Source organism: Phyllostomus hastatus, unplaced genomic scaffold (assembly GCF_019186645.2).
Source record: "Phyllostomus hastatus isolate PE091 unplaced genomic scaffold, TTU_PhHast_1.1 phas_scaffold_129, whole genome shotgun sequence".
In the NCBI taxonomy this organism is placed as follows: domain Eukaryota; kingdom Metazoa; phylum Chordata; class Mammalia; order Chiroptera; family Phyllostomidae; genus Phyllostomus; species Phyllostomus hastatus.
In genome coordinates this window covers 14,969,053-14,991,516 of record NW_025334009.1, presented here as the reverse complement: position 1 = coordinate 14,991,516, position 22,464 = coordinate 14,969,053, and the positions used below count along the sequence as shown (strand labels likewise).

Sequence of the window (22,464 nt, the reverse complement as noted above, 5' to 3'; positions counted from 1 at the left end):
CCCCGGATGCTGTAGTGCATTTACCCCACAGCACAGTCTCTCGGTGAGGAGGACAGACGCTGCTTGATTGGTTGAATGAAATGCCTTTGCCCGTTGCATTTTGGCGTGCAGGGGTACAAATTCTAATACTGATTACGAAAAGCACAGCCCCTATGTCACCAACTTCACTTTGCACACGCACACTTTCCAGCTTTTCCCCAAACATTTCCTTCCAAGGGTGACTGAACAGAGTCACGCCGATCCACCTTGACCGGGGACCCAAATACTTCACCTCCACCCCCACCCCCCACCCCATCTCCGGACCTGGAGCCGTCACCACGGCTCCACGGCTCCTCGAGACCCAGCCACTGCGTGCGCCTGCAGGCGTCTCGCCCTCAAAGCCCAGAGATTAAGTTGGTTCCTCACATTGTTCCCGACAGGAGGGGCAGGAAATAACGCCGGGCTGCGGTGGCGGCCGCAGCGGGCGGGGGAGAACCTCGGGCCGTCTCCTGGGCAGTCCTGGCGGCCTCGCATCGATCTCGGGTCTAAGGTCCGGCCGGGTCAGAGTTCCCGCGGCTCTTCCTCGCCTGCGAGTCGCCACCCCACCCCCTGGCCCCGTCGCCGCTCCGGGAACTCATTAGCGGAGGCCTCGGTGTCCCCGAGGGGCCCTGCAGCCTACGCCGTGGTCAGGTGCGAGGAGACAGGTCATCGGTGGCTGCCCGCCCGAGGGAGGCGGGGCCTGTCCGAGGCCCGGGCCGGGCAGGGGGCAGCGGGCGGCCGGGACCCCGCGTCCCCTCCTCCTCCGCGCCGCAGCCTTGCGACCCTGGGCGCGACTCCGCGCCCCCTCCGCCGCACCGTCCCCGGCAACAGGTGAAGAGGCGGCCGGCGGCTGTGCCCCCGCGGGGCGGTCCCTCCGCTGCGCGCCTCGCGCCCGCCCCTCTCCACGCCCCCTACCCTCCCCCCCGGCCACCGCCGCTCGCTTCGGCCGCCCGGCGGCCTCCTCTGGCTCGGACTCCTGCTCTCGGGCCCCATCGCCGCCTGAGAGCCCGCACGCCGAGGAGCGGGGGCGCCACGCACTCGCAGGACTCGCGCCGCTGCTGGACCGGCCGCGGCTGGCACCCCCGCGTGCTCCCCTCCCCCTCGCCGGGGTCCCGGGGCTCCGGGCCGCGCGTCCAGCCTCCGACGCGCAGGGGGGTCCCAGAGGAGGGGCCAGCCCGGCCAAGGCGCGACGATGGAGGACCCGCAGCGTGCCCGCCCGCACACCGTCACCACCACCGCCAGCTCTTTCGCGGAGAACTTCTCCACCACCAGCAGCAGCTTCGCCTACGACCGGGAATTCCTTCGCACAGTGCCCGGGCTCCTCATCGTGGCGGAGATCGTGAGTGCCTGGGGGCGGGGAGGCGGGGGCCAGGCGGACCTGCGCGCACTCCGCGGAGTCCGCCGACGGGCTTCGAATGAGCCCTTTTCGCTCGGCCTCGCCTCCTTCCCAAAGGGCCAGACTCAGAGACCACCGCTCAAAACCAGGTCCAGTTACCTTGGCTCAGGACCCTCAGTATGTCTGATGGGGGAGAAACCCAATTTGCTGGGACCCGTCGGTGGGTCGGTGGTCGTGGCGTATCTTGGGAGCAGGCAAGGAGTTTATGTTAATAAGTGTCACGAACACCTAGTGTGGCCCTTACCTGATCTCCACGTGGGTGGTCTCCTCCCTAAAGCACAGCTTTGCAAAGATCAGTGGACAGGAGAGGATTCTTTCATTTTTCTAATTATCTCCCTGGTAATAAAATTGAGGTGAGTCAAGAAGTGTTCACCGAATAAAATCTGAGGGCCTCAACCTCCGAGGACCGAAGGGGCTCCTGCTTGGTGCTGGGGCACATCCTGGTTTAGGCTTAGAACATTCCTGGGGAGGAGGCCGGGCGCGTGCATTGTCCTCTTCATAGGAGGACATGGAGGCCCAGAGGTCAAGTGATTTCCTAAGAAGTCCCAGCCAGCCCTTCATGGCAGAAGGACTGGTGCCCTGTTAACCAGCCGCTAGTGGTGGCCACCGTTCAGAGTCTTCAGCATGTGCCAGAGTCTCCTTAGGTACCTTCTGCCCTCATGTGATCCACACAACAACCCTACCCTACCCTGTGAAGGTGGCTTCGGTTATTATCCCATTTTACATGTGAAGAAACTGAGGCACAGAGAGGGGCAGTGAGTCACACCTGGAGGTGGAGGAGCGGGAAATCAGACCCCAGGCTGCCTGTGGTCAGGGGCCTGCTCTTAGCTGCTGACGGGCGGGCGTGACACCCAGCTGCCTAACTGGGGCGGGACCTCCGTTCACCGCGTACTTTTCCTTTAAACATCTGAGGAGGGAAAAGCAAGCCTATATGGGGGTAGAGAATGGGAGCCTTGAGGGTGCGCAAGTGTGAGAAGCCCCGTGTTTGTCGAGTAGCTTACTCGCGCCTCCATTGTCTCAGACCCCACCCCAGACCCAATGAATCAATCCCAGGTAGTTCCAGGGCGCTGCAGGTTTGAGAAGTGTTGGTTTAGCCCATCCCCCGCTCCTTCCCTCCGCTGGTTTTGAAGGACTTTAGAAGACCCAATAAAAGGCTGAGGGATTGGAATCACCTTGCAGGGGCTGGCTTATAGGAATTCAGCAAATATTTGCTGTGTGAAGGGAGGAGCTGGCAGGTTCCCTCGCTCTGTTGGAGCAGACAGAAGCTAGAGTGACAGAGATGGGGCTTCTACCCTGGGGTGGGTTTCTACCAGGCATGAAGTGAATTGCCTCTTGTTTTCTGATTTACGGTCAATAGGTTCAATGTTCCACACTATTTCAGAAAATAAAAAAGTGAAGGAAGAAAAATTGTAAATGGCCCGCAATCCCATTGCTAGAAATAACCACTGTTGGTATATTGGCATGCATCCTTTTAGATTTCAATACATTTTTTTTGAAAAAGGCAGAAAAACGCCCTGGCTGGCGTAGCTCAGTGGATTGAGCACGGGCTGCGAACCAAAGTGTCGCAGGTTCGATTCCCAGTCAGGGCACATGCCTGGGTTGCAGGCCATAACCCCCAGCAACCGCACATTGATGTTTCTCTGTCTGTCTCCCTCCCTTCGCTCTCTAAAAGTGAATAAATAAAAAATCTTAAAAAAAAAAGAAAAAGGCAGAAAAACATGTAAGAAAAATGACCCTTATTAGTACTCTAATTGAGTTTTTATTTTTGACAGAGCTGTATGCACTCATGTTTATAGAGGCAAACAGTCCTGTAGGCACAAATGTTTCCCCCACCACTGCTGCTATTCCTAGAGGCACTCAGATTCAAACCTCTTAGAGCTCTAAATAATGTGATACGTGTTTTTCCAATTGTAGGTGTTATCCGTCAGTCACCCACCCTGAAAGATGAGGTTGTACCTGTCCTGGATGCCCTCCTCACCACCCCATTATTCATGTACCCTCCTGACTCCCACCACGTTTTGGGTTGGATCAGTAATAGGTGCTGACCACAGACGCGGAGGCCTGTGGGCACTTTTCCATTCTTGCCCGATTTTTTGTTCTCCCTGGAGTTCGTAATCCGTTTTCTCCCATGTTTTAGTCCTCTAGATATTAAGTCACTCATTTTACCTTCGTTGTCTAAATCTCCTCTTAGGAAAACTGAGAGATGTTGAGACAATGGAGAGGTATTCTGTCAGAGTCATCCTCACAACCGAACCCTCCACAGGAGCCTCTGACCTGCTCCCCTACCTGGCCTGCTCCCCTGGAACAGCTGATGGCCTGGGTTCTCCTGCACCATCACCTGGAGATTCTCTCCCTGTCCTGGGTTGGATTCCCCGCTTCCCATGAGCAGTGTCCTCCTTGTCTTGCCTTCCTCTGTGAGGGGTGTGTTGGGTGGGGGGGGGGGGGGCGCGGAAGCACAGCCTCTAATAGTTTCCTAAGGATACACGTATAGATTGAGCTTTGCATCTTTCAAAATGTCTTGATTTGACTATTAACGCATAATTAATAATTTGGGTAAAGAATGTTAGATTGGCAATTGTTTTTCTTAAGAATTTTTTAAGTATTCCTTTACTGTCTTCTAGTTTTTCTGTTTCTTTTTTAAAAAGTATTTATTTCAGACCTGGCTGGTGTTGCTCATTTGGCTGGGGTATCATCCTATAGCAAGGCTGCGGGTTCCGTTCCTGGTTACAGCACATCCCTAGCCCATCCCAGTCCGAGTGTGTACAGGGGACAACCAATGGGTGTTTCTCTCTCCGATCAACGTTTCTCTCCCTTCCTCTCTCTCTAAAAAGGGATGAAAAAATATCCTTGCATGAGGATTAAAAAAAAATGTTTGTCTCAATTCTTCTTTAAATTTTTTTATGAGTTTGTTTGACCACATGTACCTTCATACGAGTTCATTTTCTTCCGTTCTACTGGGGACCTGGTATGTTCTCTCAATCGGAAAAACTGACATCTCTTTAAGGAGATTTTTAGAATTTTGATTCTTATCTTTGCATTTTCTCAGTTTTTTTCTGAAACTCCTTTTATACTTTTTTTTTCTGTGCATCTATTTCCTCATCATTGTTTTCATGGATGAAAGACCTGCTGTGTTCACTTCCCACACGGGGAGCATTTCCAGGGCCTGGGATCTCTTGCATTATTATCACAGTGTTCTGTCATCAGGAAGCACCGTTTGATTTCCTCAGTTTTCCATTTTATTTTTTCTTTATTTTTATTTATTTTTAGAGATGGGAAGGGAGGGAGAAAGAGAGAGAGAGAAACATCAATGTGTTGTTGCCTCTCATGTGGCCCCCACTGGGGACCGGGCCTGCAACCTGACTGGCATGTGCCCTGACTGGGAATTGAACCTGCGATGCTTTGGTTTGCAGCCTGCACTCAATCCACTGAGCTACACCAGCCAGGGCTTCCATTTTAAAACTAGCATGTTTCTGGGTGTTACTAGTATATAGCCAGTGCTATAGCAATCTTCCTTGTTTGTCCCTCTTTCCACATTTGTCCAGAAAGTTCCTTACAGTTGAATGGTTGTGTCAAAGGGTATGCAAATTGAAGTGTTTTGTTACATATTCTGAAATTACCTTTCTCTAAAGTTGTACTAGTTTAAACTGTCATCAGTAGTGTGAGGCTATTAAACTGAAAACACTTTTTTAAAAAATTAGAAATCAAAATTTAAAATGTTAAGGACCACCTTAAATGATATACAGTTTAATTAATGCCAAGGTACTTTTTGTTCAGATTTTAATATCTGAGTCAGGATGCAGCTTACAATGGATGGCTTCCTGGATGTAATGAAAATACTCTACCACTAAATCTTTCTTCATGTGGGTGGGGGAAAGGGCACAGGTGTCAAACCATTGCCATCCCAGCCCTGGGATTAATATAGACCCACCTCCAGAAGAATGTTACTTTTCTGCCTTGACAAAAACAAAATACTGAGACATGGAATTACTAGGAACCCGACTTCCTGCTTGAACCCAGGGGAAATGAAATAACAGAGAACAAAACATTTCCCCGGATCTGTGGTCAGAAATCCCTTGCTCTGGCTTTCTCGCAGGGGTGGGTGGTAGTAGCTAACCTACTAAAACGCTCCAGGCCGTGCCAGAAGAACACGGTGTTGAAACCAAATGGTACTTGTTTCCTTTTTAAAATTGTATAACGAACTAATAGCAATGCAGCACTTGACCTGTGATTTGCAGGATACTGTGATCTCAGAGCGATCATAAGTACCTGGAGAACAAAAGTGATTTGTCAGAAACTGAGTGAGTTGCACCCTTCCTGTTCCTGGTGACTTCAAAATGAACTACAGCATCCGTGTGATAGTGTTAGGTCACCTTTCATTTACTCGTTATCATGAGCAAACTTGGTTGGGGAAGGACAAGAGTAGGGTTTACCAAGAGCTGGAATCTAAATAAAGTACTCTATCCCATTGAGTTCCTTTTGTAAAACATGGGGAACATTGTTTCCATTTCACAAAAAACAATACCTAATCTTTGCAGAAAAATTTAAAAAGTATTGATAAAGAAAAAATTGTAATTCTTGCTTTCACAGTGGTCCCTAACAGGCCTGGTGCAACCCCACATCTGGGAGTGGGTGGTTTTGGGGTTTTTTTGTTTGTTTGTTTGTTTGTTTGTTTGTTTCATGGTTATTGTAATGCCTGGAGTTTCTATTGGTGTTAAGTGCCCTGGGGACCAGGTATGCTAAATGTCCCCAGGTACCTGGGACAGTCCCCAACAATGAAGAATTGCTTCACCAAACTGCAAACAATAGTTAAGGAACTCTGAATGAACCCACTGTTTACTTCTTGGAGTAAACCATCCCGGAATTTCCCAAGTGGTTATACTATTTATCTCTAATTTTTTGAATGCATTCACTTGCCAGCTACTTTTTGTTTAGCGCTGCGGCCATCTGTGCTGGATATCTTCCACTTGTCCCTCAGTCCACCTTCCACCCTGCCTGCTTCACCCTGCTCCCCACCCTGAAGGCACACAAGCATGTCCTATCTCAAGGGCTTCCCTCTCATGTCCCACCTGGATTCCTCCAAGGGTGGCACCTGCAGGAGGCTATAGGGTGAGGGGAGGGCAGGTTCTGGGTATTCATTACCCAGGATTCCTTCTTGCTGAATCTCAGCAGGCGGGTTGTGTCCCGCTCTGGAAGGCTGGCTGTCTGGCGGCTCTTCTCTAGACTCTGATAACTGTGCATTCCCACGTGCTTACTATTGCCAGGTGCTGCACTATCACTTGTAGTTTTCCAGCACCCTGCTTTATAAGTAGCACCTTTATTAAACTCCGCTCAAATTACCCAGTCTGAGTGTGCCCAGTTTCCTGCTGAGACCTGATAAATTGCATTTCCTTGTCAATGATTAATTTCTTATAATGTACTTAATAGCCATACGTAGAATCCCATAAATATCCAGGCTCCTACTGTTCACATTGTGTTTCTTTCTTTCCTTTAACAATGCCGTAATAAATATCCTTCAAACCAAATCTTCCGGGATGTTCTTTGATGTTTTGTAAGGTTGAGTACTTAGAATTGAATAAAAGGCATGTGAGCATTTTAAAGTCAAGTAAGTGTGTTGAGGTGTGCTCTAAAATTCCTTCTTTTTAGTAGCAAGTTCTGAGTTTTGGCACATGCATTTTTTAAAAAAACAGCTTTATTGAGATGTCATTCATTTAATAAAATTGATCTTTTTATTTACTTTTTTTAATCCTCACCCAAGGACATCTTTTCATTGCTTTTAGAGAGAGAGGAAGGGAGAGAGAGAAACATCAATTGGTTGCCTCCTTTCCTCCCACCCGCTGGGGATCAAACCCACAACCAAGGCTTGTGTCCTGACCGGAATCAAGCCCGCAGCCTTTTGGATGCAGACGACGCTCCAGCCAGCTGAGCCACACCAGCCAGGGCTAAAACTGACCTTTTTTTTTTTTAAGTGTACAGCGCAGGGATTTTTAGGATATTCTTCCAGTTGTACAACTACCCCATTAGCTAAGTTTACAACATTTTTGTCACCTGAAAAAGAAACCCTATACCTCTTAGCAGTCTCTTTCCATTCTTTCCTTCCCTCAGCCCTTGGTAACTGCCACTCTATTGTTTCTCTCCCTGGAATTGTCTCTTCTGGACATTGCACATTAATGGGGTCCTCCCACATATGGATGGCCCTTACCGTCTGACTTCATTCAATGAGCATGATGTTTTCAAGGGTCATGCATGCTATAGAGTATGTATCAGTACTTCATTTTATTACCAAATATTCCATTGTATGACATACACAACATTGTGTTTATCCATTAATCACCTGAGGGACATATTTGGGTTGTTTCTACATCGTGACTATTATGAATAATGATGCTGGGAACCTTCATGTACAAATTTTTGTGTGGACGTATGTTTTCATTTCTCTTGGGCACTTACGTGGGAATGAAATGGCAGGGTCCTATGGTAATTCCTTGTTTGATATTTTGAGGCACTGATAGACTGTTTCCAAGTGGCTGTACTATATTATAACTTCACCAGCAACACGAGGGTTCCAAGTTTTCCAGGTCCTCTCTAAGATTTGTTATTTTGTGTCTTTTCGATGCCGGCCATCGTACAGGGTGTGAAGTGGTTTCTCATTGTGGCTTTTGTGTGTTTCGGTCACGATTAATGATGGTCATATGCTTTTGGTCATTTGTATATTTTCTTTGGAGAACTGTCTATTCAGATCCTTTGCCACTTAAAAATTACATTAATTTGGCCCTGGCTGGCGTAGCTCTGTGGATTGAGCACGGGCTGTGAACCAAAGCATTGCAGGTTCGATTCCCAGTCAGAGCACATGCATGGGTTGCAGGCCACATCCCCAGTGGGGGCCACGTGAGAGGCAACCACACATTGATGTTTCTCTCTCTCTCTTTCTCCTTCCCTTCCCCTCTCTTAAATAAATAAAATCTAAAAATTAAAAAAAAGATACGAAAAAAATTACATTAATTTCTTTTATTGTTGAGTTGTAAGAGTTCTTTTAGGTAGTCTGGATACAAGTCTTTTATCAGATGTGTGATTTGAAAATATTTTTCTTCCATTCTGTGGGTGGAGTCCCTTGAGAACAAAGGCTCTTAATTTTATAAAATCCTATTTACTTATCTTTTCTACCGTTCCTTGTTTTTTGATAAATCTAAGAAGCTTTTGCCTAATCCAAGGTCACAATGATTTACTCCTGTGTTTTCTCCTAAAAGTTGTATAGTTTTATGTCATACATTTAGATCTGTTTTATTTTGAGTTAATTTTTGTATATAGTATGAGGTAGGGGTCTAATTCCTTCTTTCCCATATGAATATCTAACTGTCCCAGCACTATTTGTTCAAAAGATTATTTTTCTCCCATTGAATTATCCTGGCACCCTTGTCAAAAATCGAATAGCCTGAAATGTAAGGTTTTAATTCTGGATTCTCAAGTTCTATTACATTGATTTATATATCTATACTGTATTGATTAGTATAGCTTTGCGGAAAGTTTTGAAATCAGAAGTGTGAGTTCACCAAATTTGTTCTTTAAAAAGATTTTGTTTTGGCTATTTGGAATCCCTCGTATTTCCATCTGAATTTTATTACCAGTCTGTCTATTTTAACCAAAAAGGGCAGCTGGGATTTCAATATGGATTGTGTTGAATCTGTAGATCAATTTGGGGATTGCCACCTTAACAAAATTAAATTTTCCAATTCATGAACATGGATGTCTTTACATTTATTTAGGTCTTCTCTAATTTCTTTCAACATATCATAGTTCTCAGCGTGCATGTCTTACATTTGTGTTCTTAATTTTATCCCTAGGTGTTTTATTCTTTTTGATGCTATTGCAAATGGAATCATTTTCTTAACTTTTATTTTTTGGTTGTTCATTGCTAGATCATAGAAATCCAGTTGAGTTCAGTATTCTTGACCTTATAGCTTGTAACTTTGCTGACCTCATTTATTATTTCTTACAGTTTGTGTGTGTGGGGGGGGGGCGTATGTGTTTTTTTAAGGCTTTCGATATTACTGCCAAGTTGTTCAGAAAGGTTTATGCCAACTTGCATTCCCTCTAGTGGTGTGTCAGTGTGTGACAGGGTTTGTTTCTGCACATAGACAGACTTTCTTTTAGTATTTGCCAATTTTATTGCAGTGGGAGATATTCAAAATAATAAAAACCAGGTTGGCATAGGCACCCATTATGAAGAAAGAACATCAGCTAATATTCAGGGGAGCCCTGGACATGTGGTAAAGAACATGTTGTTTTTGTTTGCCGTTCTGTGATTTTCAAAGTTGAATATTTTAAATATGCTCACTAGTCATTTATTTCTTTTTTGGATAACTGCCTTTTTCCTCCCCCCTCTACCTGTTTGAAAAATGGGGCTCTTTCTTTCTTTAAAAAGTATTTTAAAGATATAAAGGGAGAGAAAACTTTAAAGAGAATTACCTCCCAGAAAGGAAGTAAAATTGGTTTTGGGCATGTGTTTGAATAGCGATATTCTTGTTTTAACTCCTTATATTTGTATATGGTTTAAGTTTTTTTCTAATGAGAATATATTTATGCATTGATATAACTAAAGAAGCTTACAGCAGAATAATGTTTGCATTGTAAAAATAAATTTCAAATACAGGCCCTGACCAAGTAGCTCAATTGGTTAGAGTGACATCCCGACACGCTAAGGTTACAGGTTCGATCCCCAGTCAGGCACATACAAGAATCAACCAGTGAATGCATAAATAAGTGGAACAACAAATTGATGTTTCTCAATCTCTCTCTCTACCTTTCTCTCTCTCTCAAATCAATACATTGAAAAAAGAAAAAAAATAACTGCAGTGAAAATTGAAAGTCTCTGCAAACCCACAGCCTTTACTTTAGTCCTCATCTACCCATCTGCCCTTATGTGCTTACCATTCACATTTCTCCCAGACTGTTTTCTGTACATGTGCAAGTAGGCACATAGTATAAGACACCCACATACATGAATGAGCATATTCTGCAACTTTTTTTCACTTAAAAATATCTTGATATGTTTGATGTACATGTTTCCTATAAATTACAGGAATTCATTTTCTTGCCTGTCACTTTTTATTAGCATCATTCATGACATTTTATTTCATTAAAATAGGTTTCTGATTTGCATGAAATCTAAACTGTTACCCTTCTGGGGTTTACTTTGCTTAAACATCGCTTCCCCAATGTCAGGATTATACAAATATTTGAAGAAAATGTAGGATAATGTTTTTAGTGTTAAGACTATTTACTGTCATACATTCTTTTTGTGTGTATAAGGTAAGAATATAATTTCACTTTTTTCCCAAATGGATATGTAGTAGTCTCACCATTAATATAATCATATCATATTTGCATATATGTGTAACTCTTTCTTGACCTTATTCTGTTCTATTCCTGAGTCAATTCCAAATCCTTTTAATTGCTATTGCTTTATCGTACATTTTAACATTCAGTAGGGTAAGTCATACTAATATTTGTATTTCTTTGCTATTGTATACCTACACTAACACAGGTGGTTTTCAAAATCATTGTTCCTTAAACCCCATAACAACTTTGATTGAGATTGCATTAAATTTATAAATTAATTTGAAAAGATGTCCTTATGATATTAAATCTTATCACCTAGGAATATGTATTTTATCTTTCTATTTAGGGCATTATATGCCTTTGAAGCCCTAAGTTTTTTTCCTGATGAGTCTTATGTATTTCTTACTAGATTTAAGTATTCTTAATTTTTGATAAATAAATTGGTTTTATCAATTTCTTATTACTTGTTTATAAGAAAGCTGTTGATTTTGTTATTTTGATCTAATGTGTAACCATTTGAATTATTTTAATGGTTTCATTATTTAAAAAGTAATTTATGGTAATATCTGTGAATAAGGATTTTTCATATATGTTTCTTTTTTTCATTATTTGTAGATTAGGACTGCCAGTATAATGTCGAATGATTGGGGCTATATGAATATCTTTGGCTGGCTCATAACTTTAATTGGGATTTTTTGATGTTTTAATGATAGTTGGTACAGGTTTACCTGTAGGCTCTGGTAGATATTCTTTATTGAGTTAAGAAAGGGAAATTTTAATTTGTACTCATTTTAATCGGGAATAAGTGTTGAATTTGGGAGACAGGACTCGGTGTATGTCGGGAGGGTGTTTATTCAGATGATCACAGCGGACTTTGTCTCCTTCAACTTGCCAACAGAGTGAATTATATCAGCAAACTAATGTTGAATCATTCACGTACTCTCGGGATAATCTCTACTTTGCTGAAGTGTATTTTTCTGACTTACTATTGGACTTTAAAACCTTTGTTTTTTTTACCCTTGAATTTGATTCATTAATATCATATTGGGGGGGCTGTTTCTATGCTCATGTGTAAGACTAGCCTTTTAGATTCCTTTGCTGTGATCTATTTGTCCGGTTTGAATGTTGCCATACCAGCTTTTTTGGCTAGCAGTCATCTGATATGTTCTAGTTTCTTTATTTTTATTTTTAAAAAATACTTGTATTTAATATATTGAAAGCATGTTTTAATTATTATTTTAAAATTTTATTTATTTATTTTTTTAGAAAGGGAAGGGAGGGAGAAAGAGAGAGAGAGAGAAACATCACTGTGCAGTTGCTGGGGGCAGTGGCCTGGAACCCAGGTATGTGCCCTGACTGGGAATCGAACCTGCAATGCTTTGGTTCACAGCCTGCGCTCAATCCACTGAGCTACACCAGCCAGGGTTAGTTTCATTATTTTTTAATTGAAGCAAGATTTGTAACATAAAATTTACTGTTTTTAAGTGAGCTACTGAATGGTATGGTGTCTATCGCCCCCGCTGACTGGTACAGTGAGGTCATCATTGTTCACACATGCACATTCCAGTCCATCCTCCTTGGTTGCCAGGTTACATCAATGTCTCATGCAAACTGTTCTCATCGTATTAACAATGGTTGGACTTTTTCCAGAAAGACCTCATGTCGTAATGACTTATTTACAGTACTTTTTTTTCTAGTAATGGTTGAAATGATAAATTCTACTTTTATTTTGATTGTAGTTACTTTTAGAATTTTAACCAATATTTAAACATCTTTAAATACTCTGAGGATTAAGATATTTAACCACATAATTGCATTCAAGAGCCAGCACTGTCTTTCTTACCTGTTCCTCAGTATGTACTCTGTTAGACAATGTTTTCTGTTGTCTACATAACACCTTTATTGAGATGTAACTCACATACTATGTAGCTCACCCATATAAAGTGTACAACTCAGTGACTTTGAGAATATTTACTGAGTTGTGCAACCATCACCATTATCAATATTAGAACATTTCATCATCCCCGAAAGAAACTCTCATACCAGTTAGCAGTCATTCTTCATTTCCCCACACCCTCTCCCCTCTAGCCTTAGGCAACAACTAGTTTACATTGTGTCTCTATAAAATTGCCTATGGGGCATTTCCTGTAAAGGCAATCCTGTAATATGTGGTCTTTTGTAACTGGCATCTTTTTCTTACATAATCTTTTCAAGGTTCATCCATTTTATAGTATGTATCAGTACGTTTTTATTGCCAAATAACTTATGACAGTAAAATAATAATAATAATAATAATAATAATAATGTGCTCATGCCACATTTTATTTATCCATTCATGTGTTGATGGACATTTGGGTTATTCCCACCTTTTAGCTACTGTTAATAATGCTGCTAAGAACATTCATGTGCAAGGTTTTTGAGTGGACGTAAATTTTCATTTCTCTTGGACGTATTCTTCAGAGTGGAATTTCCGGATCACATTGTAACCTTACATTTAACCATTTGAGAAATGGCCAGACTGTTTTCTACAGTGGGTGGACCATTTTATAGCCCCTGGACTACTTTTTAAAAGATGATTGCATAGGAATCTTTTCTTGCCGATTGTCCTAAACTTCCCACCCATGTTACTGAACAACTATTTAGACTTAACTACAGGCCTAACTTTTTACACTAGTATTTGTCTTGCTTCTTGATTTACTTTTCAGTTTCAAGGTACCTTCTTGAATAATTCTTCTAGAAAGGTGGTAAACTTTTTGAATCCTTGTATATCTAGAAACCTCTTTTTTAAATTTTTAAAATATATTTATTGATTTTAGAGAGGAAAGGGGACAGAGAGAGAGAGACATCAATTTGTTGTTCCTTTTATTGATGCAATCATTAGTTGACTCTTGTATGTGCCCTGACCTAGAATCGAACCCACAGCCTTAGTGTATCCAGATGATACTGCTGTTCCTGCTGCTGCTTCCTCCTCCTCCTCTCCTTCTTCTCCTTCCTCTTCATATTTATAACTAGAGCTATTCCCATGGAGGTGGCAGTACTTTTCTCTTTAGATGAGCATGTTACCACTAACTTTAATTTAAAACTAAATGAATTTTGATTTATTATCTTACTTGACATTAAGCCAGCCCCAGGTTTGGGAAATCCCTTCTCTCATTTGCATTTCTCCTTGTGCCATGATTTCAGGATACAGTCCCTAAATTATATATGAATGAGTCCGGCACACCCTGGTGGAATGCAAGGTGAAAGAAAAACCCATCTGATTGCTTCTCCCTGTTCCATACCCACGCACAAGACTCATGGTAACCAGCCCAGTAGAATCTCTCTCCTGTGGGAAAGCAGTATATCCATTGTCTTAGTCAAGGTTCAGATGCAGATGGCAACATCCACTTTAGCTAATTTAATCAGCAATAGACATTGTACTTCATTAGATGGCTTCCAAAAATGTTGGTAGGGCTGGAGGAGCAGGCTCTAGGGTGAGCTTCTAGCAAAACCTCCCAGAATCACCCCACGGAACTGGCCTCTCACAGGCAGGAAAGCAAGGACACAAGATTTACTCTCACAACTGCTGGGTTCTGGACCTCCATCACTTCCATTGTGTGACACATGGCTCCAGTTGCCTGCCCCCTGACTTACCTCTCAACACTATGAAGCTGGGGATGGGACACAGGGATTTCAGTTACAGCTGCCTTACACACACACTCACTCACAATGACTTCTTGGCTGAGTCTGCAGGGGAGATGCAGAAGCAGCCTGAGCCTGTCTCATAGCCCATGATGTTGTCTTTTGCCTTCTAAGACTTGGATGGTTTTTTCTGCCAAAGCTACATCATGGGTGGCCCCTGAGCTGTAGTCTGGCTTCCAGCCTCTAGTGCGCAGTAAGGCAGCCTGCAAGGGAAACAGAGTGGAGTTGGTATGTGTGTGGGAGGGGGTCGGGGGGCATCCACTACAGCAACCTTCATTACATTCCACTAGGATCACCGTGTTGGAAGTGGAAGACCTCCTTTGATTCGTCATACTTCTGTGGCCTTCTAAGTCTAGACATGCATTGGATTCTAGCTGTGTGGCCTTGCACAGCGGACCTTCTATTTCCTGAACTCCCCCAATGGCAATGATGAGAAGGGTGATGATGACCTCACAGGTTGGAAGAAGATAACATGAGCTAAGATACACGTAAACCCTGTCCCAGGGGTAAATATTAGTTTATTTCTTTCCTAAATAGGTCCAGATTTTGTCAACTAATCCCACTTAGGGCTGCTTTTAGAGTGGATGGCCATATCTTAGCTTCTAGTGAATTTTTACATACCCAGCACTGAGTGTGAACAGAGAATTTAGCCTCTGTTTTATGTACTGGGGTTGGGATTAGGATCATCTTTTTAACTAAAGAAAGCTTAAAGAAAAGTTAAAGAAAGCTTTAGCTTTCAACAAACACCTGCTTATTTTAACTTTTAACATAATTAGTTCATTTAGACTGTAAAAGATTAGTAGAATGATCCTAGCACAATTTGATGTCAGCTTTGCAGGTCCAGTGAAAAGATTTCACCAATTTCTGTTCCTGGGTAGACTTTATTCAAAGAAGGTCTAAAAAGCCCAGGGGTGGGTCAGTTTTCCAGAGGTCTGAGTTTAATGGCCTGTTTTGGAAAACGTACAAAGCTCTGACCTTGCTTCTTATCTTGCCTTACCCTTTCCTTCGTCTGTCCAAAATCTAATTATAAGAGGTGCCACTTGCTGGGGGAAAATAATTCAGAGCTGAAAGATGTCTTTATTGTTGATTTATAACCTGCCTTATTCCCAGAACAGACTTGAGGCAGGACAGAAATCTTTAAATTGCGGTTTTGAAGAGTGCAACAAGAAATCTATATTAATCAAGGATTGACAGGCATCAAAGATCACTTTAGAAAAGGAAAACTTGATCCGAACCACTAGACCGTGAGCACATTTGAAGGGGCATCTTGAATGAGATTGTTTAGAGACAGAAAGTGGTTGGACTGCCTGGTCCTGTGCAGGGCAGTTAACAGGAGACAGTATTGGGGACTTGTCAGCTAATTGCCCTTCAGCTTTAGGTTTACTTTAGGGGGTGTGGTGGGGAGCGGTCTGTGTGCTTTGAGGCTCTGGTCCTCTTTTGGTTTCACGGGTCCAGAAATTTCCTTAGAATTGGAGCCGAGGAGATCTATAGTGGCTGTATTTAATATTCTACTAGCTCATACTTCGGAAAGCGTGTCTGTGGTTCCTTGGACTGTGACGAGAATCTTGAGTGGTCTTCCTGTTCATTCACACTTCACATCGCGAGCTTATGTTCACACTGCCCTGGGAAGCTTATGTTGGATTTTTAAACTTACCTTTATGTGATTAGGATGATTTAGTGGAAGACCAAACTCAGCTAATGACATCACCGGTTAATACCAGGTTGGCTTAGCTACTTGCCTGTGGAAAGGAAGCTCAGATAGATGGGAGCTGGCACTTGTGTTTCCTGTCTCTTGAGGTGCTTGAAAAGGTTGGTCCCCAGTCGCTCAGTTGCTGACTCGCATAATTGTGGAGGAGGGAGATGTCGTCAGCGGACTTGTGCCGTGCCCCCAGAACTGAGGTCCCTTAAAACGTTTTTGTGCATCAAATATCATACAGCACTGAAACCTGTGTACAAGTTAACGAATGATAAAACAAGGAACCCCGTGCCCAGCACCCAGTTTGATAACTAGAACTCTACCACATCTCAGAGTCCTCTCGGGTGTCTCGCCTGGTTTCGCAGAGGTAGGTGCCGTCCTGGCCATTGTTTTGTGTTGACTCATTTTGAACTTCACAGAATATAGAATCACACATTTCCTTCTGTGACTTGCTACTTTTGCTCATCACCGAGTGTTTTCCATGTGGATGAGTAGAGCTGCTTATCAACATTTAAAGTTGTGTTGTATTCCATTGTATGAATGTACCATCCTTTGTCCGTGCTAGGTGGATGGCGCCCTGCATTTCCATGTTTTAGAATGGTTAAGTGTTCCTTTTTGTATTTCTCATCCGTTTTCTCTGTCCTGTTGGTTTAGAGGTTAGGCTCTGTCTGCACTTTGAGTGGATGCCCTGGCTATCTTCACTTAACATGCATACTTACTCTGTTGATACAAGTTAAAATTCATCAGTATTTTTATTTGGCTGTGAAACAAAACAAAGACCTTAGAACTCTGAGTTTGGTGACGTCCCTCACAATTTTCAATATTTTCTAGTTGTTTAGTTCTATCCTCTTTTCCTCCGACAAGCTAGGCATTATAATTGTTGCACAGAGTCAACAATTTAGTTTTATCTACAACCCACATAGTTGCCTGATAGCTTTGCTCGTTGTTCCTTCTGATTTCTCAGAACCACCATCTGTTTTTCGGGGGTTTTTTTGGGGGGAGATCTTTTTCTTCCTCATTCTTGAAAGGTAATTACACAGGCTATAGAATTCTAAGTTGACAGTTATTTTTGTCCCCATTCATTGAAAGTGTCATTCTTTTGTCTTACTGGTTTCTCTGGTTGCTGTGGAAGTTGGCAGTGAAATTGCAGTTTGCCATTCCTTTTGCATTCAACTTGCTTTTGCTGTTTAAATTGTCTTTGTATATAGCAGTCTCAGTATGATGTGTCTGAGGATTTCTTTTTGTCTATCCTTGTGTTTGGTTGGGATTCTTGGGTGCAATTGTTGATCTTTGAGCAAGATTAGAAAATTCTCAGACATTGTCTCCGGGAACGTTGGAGATATCGTCATTTTATTTCATCTTGTTCTGAAACTCCCACTATGTATTAGATACTTAGACTTCATCTTCCGTGTCTTTTACATTGATAATTATAATGTTATTTATTTATTACTACTACACTTTTCATTTTAGTAACTCTTCCATTAGTAATCCAGACCTTCAATTTTTAACTTAAATTCTCTTACAATTTTAGAAATTCTTTAACTTTGTCAGCTCTACTGAGCTCTTCATAGCCTACATACACTCGGACCCAACCCAAATGTCAGACTGAGTATGGGTGTGGCTCTAAATTGAAAGGGATGTTTTTTCCTCTTTGTTTGTTGCCAAGATTGAGATCGCTGTTGTCTTGCTCCTTCCTCTGGACAGTGAGTTAATTTCGTATCTACCTTCACTTTAAAGGGATGGCCTTTTAAGATCCCAGCTTTGCATGGGGGAGGGGGTGTGGTTTCTGTTAGACCTTTCACCTTGGGGTGGGCCCTCGGCTTTAATTGTCTTCTGCCATCCAGCACCAGAACAGAAGCTTGGCAAGGAATTCGAGTAGCAGTTTCTCTAAGAAAACACATGAATAACCAATAAGGACATGAAGAGATGCTCTATGTCATTGTCTTTTGGGAAATGCAAATCAAAAGCACAATGACATACCACTTCACAGCCAGTAGAGTAGGGCAGCTATAATTACAGTGATAGACAGTGACAGGTCTTGGTGAGGATGTGGAGACATTAGAACCCTCATGTATTAATGTTCGGATTGTAAAATGGTGCAGCTACTTCAGAAAGCAATTGGGCAATTCCTCAAAAGGGAAAACAAAGTTAGTATATGACCCAACAATTCCCTTCCTAGGTATATATACCCCCCAAAATTTAATGAAACATGTTTCTGAACACACACACACACACACTGTACGTGAATCTTTATAACAGCATTATTCATAATATCCAAAAGGTGAAAACAACTCAAATGCCCATCAGCTGATGAATGGGTAGATGAAACATGATATACCCATACAATAAATTATTATTTGGCCATGAAAAGGGATAAAGTACTGATACGTGCTATAGCGTAGATGACGATTGAAAACATTATGCTAAGTGAAAGTAGCCAATCACAAAAGACCACGTGTTACAGGATTCCATTTGTATGAAGTGCCCAGAATAGGTAACTCTGCAGAAACAGAAGGTAGATTAGTGGTTGTCATGGAGCTGGGGGTGGGGGGGAGAGAGGAATAGCGGTGACTGCTGATGGGCACAGGGGGGCTCTTTGGGAGCTGATGAAATGTTCTGAAATCAGATTGTGGTAATGGCTGCACAGCTCTGTGAATACACTAAACGCCACGAAATTGCGCACTTTAAAAGGATACATTTTATAACATATGAATTAGATCTCAAAAAAAGCCTTTTAAAAAAATGATGGCGCTCAATGTCCTCAAGAGTTTCACAAACTCTCAGCACGAAAACTGGCTTTGGCATTCAGCTGCCCCCCAGGATTCCCATTTCATTTCCTTTTGGGCCTCTTATGATTCCTTCTTTTCACGCCAACTCAGCAACATACTTTAAAACGTTTTCTATTTTATCCATATTTGTTTCATTTGGGAGCATACCCAGCCTGTCATAGCACCAGAAATTGAAGGCAGAATCCTTTTAAAATTTTTTAATTAAACACTCAGGTTGATAAGGAAAATTTTAAGAATGGTGTCATGAACTTCCTCTTCATTCACTGCAATTTCTCAAATGTAAATATCCTGCTTCATCCTTGCTGTCTCCCTTAATATTTTTGTGGGATCGTTCAAGAATATGTTACAAACATCCTAACCCCAAATACCCCAGGTATTTTAGCATGCATCTCCCAAGGACAAGAATATTCTATGTAACTACAGTATAGTCATCAAGTTCAAGAAATTTACCCTGGATACTAATACAGTTCTTACTCAAATTTTACCAATAATCCCAATGCCGCCCTTTATATTCATTTTTTTCCCTGTCTGAGATGTAGTCCCAGGGTCACACATTGTGTCTAGTTGTCATGTCTCTTTCATGTCCTTTAACCTGGAATAGCTCCTCGGTCTTCCTTTGTCTCTCAGGACCCTGACAGTTTTGAAGAATCTGGGGGAGGTGTTTTGCGGGATGCTGCACAAATTGGGCTTGCCCGATGTTCCCTCCTGAGTAGATTCAGTTTTGCCGTTGTCAGGAATACTGCTGAAGCGAGGGCCTTATCAGTGTGGCGTATCCGGGGGCACGGGGTGTTGGCGTGGCTCGTGCTTTGTGAATCTAACCTCAGTCCCTTTTCTGAAAGCTAAATATGAGCACACTTCTGAGCTGAAATGACAGAGTTTGTAGTCAAACAGGTGTTGCCCTGGCTACTGTTAGCTTTCTGATGGCAAACAACATTTAACCTTTTAAAGCTGTCTGTAAAATATATCCAATAATACCACATCTTGAGGCTATTGAAAAATTAAATACAAATTCATGTAAATCGTTTACCACAGTGGCACGGTAAGAAGCCCTAACTCTTGTTTGGGGGAAGGTGGTCTTATCCAGTTGTCCTAGGGGCCTCCCTGCCCCTTGAGGGTATTAGCCATATCCCTTAGCATATCAGCATCTCTGTTTGAGGAGCCGAAAGGCCTCCCATTTATCTCCATTAGTTTGCAGAGAGCCAGCAGTCTTGGTCTTCTCACCCATCGCCTCTACCATTTGCTCCTGCCCATCTCCAGTGCCCATAATAAGCCAACCTGCCCAAGTGTTGGGTTGGTTTTAGGTACCAACCAGTGATGGGGGCAGAGGTTCCTGGTGAGTGCAAGCAGACCTCCCACACCGTCCTCCTCCCCACCTTGGTTTGCTTTGTCACCTTCCCTCTTGGATGACTCATGCTCTTCACCCCCATGTCCTTCTCCCTCTGTGCGGAGAGAAACTCTCTGCAGCTCCTACCTTCAAACCTGGGTATCTTAACCCAGGGAGGGTCCCACAGAACCGAGGCTCCATGCGGAACGAAGGACCAACCCCTCAGACGGCAGATGATGTGGAAGATAGGAACGCCTTTTTCTCCAGCGTGATTGTGTTTATTCTGCTCACTGTGCTGCTTGTGCAACAGTCATGCCGTGGCATTTCTCCTATCTTTACATCGTCTTGTGATGAGAGCACGTGGTTCGAACCTGTGTGAGCCAACACCTTGCTGGAGTTGCTGCCCTGCTAGCAATGAGGATATTGCCTGAGGACATTGCCTAACCATGGACTTTTGTACAGACCTTTCTCCTGAATTCCAGGGGTGAAAAATGGGCTTTGCTGAGGTCGCGTCCCACAGGTTCTTGCTGTTTAGAAGCGAGTTTAAACTAGGGCTCTGCGCAGTGCCGATGCCACTTAGGCTGTTTTTCTGTCACCTGTCGCATCAGTGGGTCCCATGAAATGAGCATTAGATGTTGCATCCCCTGTATCTTAGGCCACCTCCCACTCCTCCAGCTCCTCCAAGGAGCTGTTTGTCTGGGTGAACGGGTTTGGTGAGGCTACCAGACTTACGAAACTAAGGGATGCCTTTTTCACCTTTGATTGTTTTTTGCCTAAATGGGTGACTCTTCCATGATACTCTTGTCCATCCTGTCTCATGAGAAATTGTTTGATCTAATAAAGGAGGGGGAAGGGAAGAAAGAAAGGGTCAGTGTTCTCCCTGGTAAAGGCCATTGGCACCCAGGGAGCCTCACGCACTGAGGCAGCTGGCAAGGTCAGACCCCATGGTGGTTGCAGCTGCCGACTCTTGTGCTGGCAGGCAGTCCTCTGGGGGAGCAGAGCTGCCCTGGACACCGTATTTGAGGGTGATGAGAGTTTGGGGGACTGTCTTGAGTTGCGCAAACTTGTAGGACTCTGAATATCTCATCCCTGTTACCACCCTAAATTATTTCAGTTGTCCTAGGGAAAAGTTTTGGTTTCAGAGAAGCCCATGGAATAGAAATGCGACTGGCCCCCAGACCGGTTTTGTGGGCCTATATGGCGCTGAAAATCAGAATCAGTTGTCAATATGTAGAAGTCCGATAGTATGAGAAACTCCAGGTTTCCGCATTCTGTTGGAGAATTGGGCAAATGCACAACGCTGGGCCCACAATCCCTCGTAGCAGTAATCCTCTGGAGCCGAGAAATAGCTGCCATATGCATGTCGGAGTGTTGGTCAAGATGCATGTTCAACTCTTGTGACAGAGACCAAAATAAGTGGCTTTAAACCAGGCAAACCTATTTTTTCTCTCATTTGACAGTCAAAGCCATCGTTGCCCAGGACAGCTGTGATGGCTCCGTAGTGCCAGAGATCCAGCTGCTTCCGTCTTGTCTTCTCCTGCCTCTGCAGTGGGTTCCGTCTTGTGGTCCCAGATGCTGCTTTGTCTCCTACCATCACATCTGCTCCAGTCTGTAATAGGAAGGGGAAGGGGAGAATGTACTCCATCGAGACCCAGCCTGGAAGTTATATGTATCATTTCATCTCACATCCTATTGGCCAGAACCTACTGGTGTGGCCACATTTGGCTGCAGATAAGGCTGGGCATGCATGGTCTCCATCTGGATGGCCATGTGAATAGCTAAAATCCAGTTCCTACTAAAGACAGAAGGTGAGAGTGGGTAGTGTGGATCACTAGTATTCTAAGTGGCCTTGCACTCAGCTGTTTGCTGCAATCCTGGACTCTTGTCTTCTCACGACTGAGGCCAAGAGTCGTTGCCATTCACTGCATTGTGTCTGATGTGTTTCCTTCATTTATATTACCTGCCTGTTTCCTGTAGACATTTAGAGTGGCATTCTCTGCTATGTCCTCCTAATCTCTTTCAGCATACTGCGTGCCTTTATTCTTTCTGTTGCCCCTGTTTAGAATTCCCTTCCCTCCCTCTCAGGCCTGGCAAACTCCTTTCTAGGATAACTCAGCCCCCTCCTTCCTTTCCCAAATTGACTTCTTTCTTCTTTGCCTCATCCTAGTACATAAACTGGTAGTTTTACGTAATACCTTTTTGTTTACTTACCTTTATATACGTA

General features: G+C 43.3%; 1 protein-coding gene across 1 annotated transcript in view; it reads left to right on the top strand.

Annotated features, from left to right (window-relative positions):
• The first annotated feature begins 469 nt into the window (after positions 1-469).
• CMTM8 (CKLF like MARVEL transmembrane domain containing 8) overlaps positions 470-22,464 on the top strand; it is a 79,532-nt gene continuing 57,537 nt past the window's right edge. The window contains exon 1 of the mRNA XM_045857388.1: positions 470-1,357. Coding sequence (XP_045713344.1) covers positions 1,211-1,357 — 147 coding nt within the window. The 5' untranslated portion in view covers positions 470-1,210. The remainder of the gene's footprint in view (positions 1,358-22,464) is intronic.